At 39.8% G+C, this 5,559-nt stretch overlaps 1 protein-coding gene across 1 annotated transcript in view; it reads right to left on the bottom strand.

Moving 5' to 3' along the window:
• SCN8A (sodium voltage-gated channel alpha subunit 8) overlaps positions 1–5,351 on the bottom strand; it is a 121,298-nt gene extending 115,947 nt beyond the window's left edge. Inside the window, 1 exon segment of the mRNA XM_023759654.1 lies at positions 5,076–5,351. Coding sequence (XP_023615422.1) covers positions 5,076–5,351 — 276 coding nt within the window.
• Positions 5,352–5,559: the final 208 nt, after the last annotated feature.

The following is a 5,559-nucleotide window of genomic DNA, read 5'->3' as shown; positions in this document are numbered from 1 at the left end:
CTCTAAGACTAATGATGATGTTGGCTTTTATTTTTTCCCCTAAGTATTTTTAATTGATTGAGAGAGAGAGAGAGAGAGAGAGAGAGAGAGAGAGAGAGAGAGAAAAGGAGGGAGGGAGGGAGGGAGGGAGGGAGGGAGGGAGGGAGGGAGGAAAAAAACAAAACATTGATGTGAGAGTGAAACATTGATCAGCTAACTCCTGCACGCCCCCCGTCGGGGATCGAGCCCGCAATCCAGGCATATACCCTGACTGGGAATTGATCCCACAATTAATCCCACAATGCTCAACCAACTGAGCCACACTGGCCAGGGCTGGTGGGTTGGCTTCTAACAAAGTACTTTACACCTCATTACATTTATAAAATGAGGAGGCTAAATGAGAGGATCTCTAAGGCTACCATAATATAATTTTCTATGATTCTAGGTAGCCTTCAATTTGCAGGAAAAGGCAGACATGAGAAGTAGAAGGTAAATGAGCTTTGGGAAACCACATGTGCCCTATTTAAAGGCTCCGTCAATTCTATAATTTGGATTTTTGTTTATGGGACTTTTTTTAAGTTGAATTTATTGAGGTTAACAAAATTATATAGGTTCCAGGTGCACAATTTCACAACTCAGCGTCTGTACAATGTATTATGTGTTCACCACCCCAAGTCAAGTTTCCTTCATCACCATTTATCCCCACTTTACCCTCCTCCACCTCCCCGTACCTCCACCCCCCAGGACTTTCTTATAAGAGGACATACCAAATTAAACAAAAAGAACACACAAATCAATGACCAGTTTTAAGAATTAGGAAAAGGGGTAGGAGCCTACTCTGAAGGCTTTCTTTCAACTTATCCACAGACATTCTTGCTGCCTTAAGACAGTTATTAGAAATATATGTGGTCATTTATGATTCAACAAGTTATTATTAAGCATTGGAGAGTATTTTTTGTAGCGAACACAGAGACACACTTCAAGCAATACAGAAAAAGTCCTTGATTTGATTCTCTATAAAAGTGAGGGAAGAGAAATGCATTGAGAATTTACACTGATAAAACTTAAGATTCCATATTATGAAAGAAGAGAAAACAAATAACAAAATTAAGACTTCAGCAGGCGTAACAAAATAGCAGAGAGAAAACAAAACAAAAAAAAAGGCATTCAGGAGAGTTCAAGTTCCTTGAAATACCTACTTGTTTTTGCTTGTACATATATAAACTCTGGAAGATACTACTAACAGGTTACCTGCTCAGGGAGACAGGAAGTGAGCAGAGAGAGTAAGGTGTAAAAAGGAGACTTTTTACTGAATACCTTTTGTAAGAATATCTTTTTACTGAATTTTTAACCATGTAAATATATTACCAATTTTAAAAATTAAATAAATAAAAATTTCAAGTGCTCCTCAAATTCCATTATTTACAGGAAACAGTTGTAAAACAAGAAAGCCAAAGAAAGGAGACATTAGAACAAGGTGCCAAGAGGCAAAGAAAATGCTGTAGCATTGGGAGGTCTGAGGCAATCCAGAGAGAGGACGATCCAGGTTTTTTCAAGAACCAGCAGGGAAGTCAGTTGAAATGCAACGTGGACAATACTGTTGAGGACGCTAAGAAGCAGATGACAGCTCAAACCAGCACCAGCTGGTACAAGAGTATCCTGAAAATGTGATATACAAATTTTAAGGCTCTGAGTGCCTGGATAGTGTGAAATCCACAATGGGATGAAACCAGGACTTTACTAACAGAGAAGTAGCTTTCTTTCATCCTTAAAATAAAGAGGGAAGAAAATAAGAAACAAGTTTCTATAAGAGTAACAAAAACTATTAATTAATTTGAAAAGATAAAGAAATCCACTTTCATCATTTAGCAAAGAAAAGAAATTCTATTTTGCAAGAATTATTTAAGGCAGTTCTGGAAAAACTATAGAACGGAATGTCCTCTTAAAGTCATTTCTAACCTCAGGATTTTTTTATTTTGGTTTAATCCCCAGTGTGCTTCCTTGAAGGGGAGACCTTGCTAATTTGACGTAGTGAAAGGCCTAGTTAGTAAGAAGTAATGCCAGTGAAGATTTGCAAGTAAGCTTGAGCAAACTTATCTTTAATCAACTGAAAAATCCCTTACTTAAAAGTATAATTAAAACTTCTGAAGTGCTACTAATGTTCTTTCTTGTCATGGGTGTTACTTTGTTTGCTTTATAATAATCATTAAATTAGGTACTTACGAACTTTTCTGCATGGTGGCATAGTATGGTGGTAGAGTTCACAATTATTTTTAAAGGATTTCAAAAATAACAACACAACAATTAAAGCTATTCTTTCCATGAACTATTTACCCCTATGGTGAAACCAAAGGCTGAAGTTAGACTGTCTATCACGAAAGCCAGTCCCTCGTGGAACATTATCAGTATCTGGCGTACCTAAGGAATGATACTGACCAGGGCCAGAAACCCACCCACTTTGGCTCCTCTCCCCCAGGCCAGGGCCGCTGAAGTCTGAGGCATTAGATATTGTCTATAGGGCAGGAATCATGGGGAAGGCACGAAAAGGAACACTGGGGCTCTGACAGCAAATAGCTCTATTATATGTTTTTCATATATTAATTCAGGCTCAAAAAAGAAAATTTAATTTGTATATGAGTTAGAAAAATAAAGAGTTCAAATAAAAGTAAAGAGGTTTTAGCCACCTGAAAGGCAAGGCTCCAAAGGGCTTTACCTGTCTGCTTATTGCTATGAGTACTTTCTGAAAAAGTTACACCAACTGGCTCAACTTATTTAAGTAGGCACAACCTGAATCCTGCAAGTTATCATTCATTTATAGTTCTAATAAGGACATGGATGCAAGTGTAGGAAAGAGGAAGGAAACATATTTCAAAACTTTACGACTAAAATATTTTTCTAAAAACAGTCGAAGTTTCTATGTTCCCTTATTCACTCACCCAGAAAGTAAGTTTGCCTCCTCTCTCATCCACGTACCCCTACTCGCAAAGGCCCATGTAAAAAAGTTAAACTTCAAAAAAGGGAAGAGTAAATGGGGAAATTGATGACAGTTTATGAAAACTGCTCTGGTCCAGAACTTGGTATCTGAAAAAAAATCCTTAAAAATTATGTCCAACTTCTCAGTTTCTGGATGAGAAAATTTACGTCTATAGATGTGCAGTGACTCGCTAAAGGGCATGAATTAGTTTTGAGAAGTTTGTTTCTTCACTTATTACTTTCTTTTCCCATAAATTACTTTGTAGCTTGAAAAATACATATACTAAAAAAAGAAAAACAGAAATAATAAGCATGGTAAATTATGGTAGAGTCAGGATTTATTACGTCCAGTCTACTGTTCTTTATATTATGTTGTGTTCCTTACACTTTCTAAATTTCCCAGTGGAAGATATAAGCTACCGGTTCCACTTTTTCCTATTAGGTAGGACAATTTTGTGTAGAGAGCGTCTTAAATGCTTTTGCCATCCTGAACTAAAAGTGCTTCCATAAGTATAACTAAGTCAAGAGATCTATTGGCCTCGTCTTACCTCTGTCCCATAATTAAGCCAAAGAAACGGAAATTTCTTCTAAAATGGAAATACTAAAAGGAGATTTAATTAAAGGCAGTTTTGTTAATAAAGGCAGTTTAGTTAAGCTTTATATTTATAAAAATATAATTACACAACCCCCCCTCCCGAATCTGGAAAAACGATTGATTTAATTACTTAAATGACATCTGTTAAAAGAGGGATCCCCTAAAATGGTATCCAATGTTAGTCCTCACTGTTCAATGGCTAATTGCTTGGCTGGTGGATTATCCAGGGGGCTCTGCTTCTCTACTTGTTGCCTTGTTTTGTAAGTTAATCATGAGGAAGAAACCCAAGGTTTGGTCGATTATTTGTTAGGGAGTTTTGAAATTCGACCAAATGAAGATTGGTATTTCTTTCACCTATGCTCCTTACTAGCAGGAATAACAGGATAGACTCTAATGCAAAAATCAGTGCTCGCTCAACCCAGACAACTGTGTAACAAGGCCAAAGACCCAGAGTCCCCGTAACCGGTTTGGCTCAGTGGATAGAGCGTCGGCCTGCAGACTGAAGGGTCCCAGGTTCGATTCCAGTCAAGGATATGTACCTTGGTTGTGGGCACATCCCCAGTAGGAGGTGTGCAGGAGGCAGCTGATCGATGTTTCTCTCTCATCGATGTTTCTAACTATCTCTCTCCCTTCCTCTCTATAAAAAAAATCAATAAAATATATTTAAAAAAACACAAAAAAAACCCCACAAAAAAACCCAAAGACCCAGAGTCTCTCCTCATTGACCCAGTTTGGCTTCCTCTATTCTATTCCTGTGCCCAGTAGCGATGCTTCAATGTAAAAAATAGAGCTGGTAAGAGTACAAATCTATCATCTGCACTGTATTAACAGGCTCTGTTAATGTCACAATACCAACACCAACCTTATTTTTATTTATTTTTTGCTAATCCTCAGCTGAGAATATTTTTCCCATTGATTTTTAGAGAGAGTAGGAGGGAGGGAGGGAAGAAGGGGAAGGAAGAGAGAGAAAGAGAGAGAGAGAGAGAGAGAGAGAGAGAGAGAGAGAAACATTGATGTGAAAAAAACACATTGATTAGTTGCCTCCTGCACACGCCCGGCCATGGATCAAACCTGCAACCCAGGTCCACGCCCTTGACCGGGAATCGAACCTGAGACCTTTTAGTGCACACCAACGCTCTGACCACCGAGCAACACTGGCCAGGGCCATCTTTATATTTAAAGATAGAATTTTGAATGTGAGTGTAAGATTCTTTAGGGCTATACCATCTTTTACTATGTCATCTTTCTTGGACTCTATTAAATACTTCCATTCCATTTATGTCCTCTTCTTCTAATCTGGGCAGGAGCCAAAAAACATAAGTCTTATTAAGAGAGTTCAGAAGTGCCACAGCCCACAAATGACCCTTAGCAGCAATTAAACTGAAAAATAATCCCCATGAGCCAGAACTGCAACGAAAGGTTAACTACTTATCCAAACTTTGGCAAAGAGGCAGCTCTTTCTCCCGTGTGCCCCAAGCCTGCGAGGAAAGGGGAATCTGAAGCTGTCCCTCCACCTCCTGCCACTCACTTTCTGCGTCAAATAGTATGGGTCAAAGTCCTCCAGGGGAACAGCGACCAGGCCTTGTGGGATGTCCCCATAGATGAAAGGCAAACTCTTCCCGGCTTCCAGGTCACTGTTGGGCTTGGGCTTGCTGTCCTCATCGTCGTCCCGGTGGCTGCCATCTCCCTTTGGTGGTTTCTTGAGCTTGCTCTCGGCAATGCGCCTCTCGATGTTTGCCAGTGACTCGGGGGTGAAAGGCTTGAAACTATCAGGGCCTGGTGGTGCGAGCAGCCGCCCTGCCATCTTCTCATCCTGCAGCAGCTTCGTTAGTTATGCTGCATCCAGGACAGGCCAGCTCTGGAAGGAAAAGCAACACAGACAGCATTAATCAATCACTGCTCGGAAAGGAGGCCAGACTAAACCGTCTCACTCAGCCTGTACTCACAACCTCTGCACCACATCGTTTCTTCCATGACATGGTTACTTTTCTCTTCAGAAAAATCTGTGGCGT

Source organism: Myotis lucifugus, unplaced genomic scaffold (assembly GCF_000147115.1).
Source record: "Myotis lucifugus unplaced genomic scaffold, Myoluc2.0 scaffold_160, whole genome shotgun sequence".
NCBI lineage: Eukaryota > Metazoa > Chordata > Mammalia > Chiroptera > Vespertilionidae > Myotis > Myotis lucifugus.
Note: the sequence above shows the minus strand (reverse complement) of the source record. Positions and strands in the feature narration are given on the sequence as shown.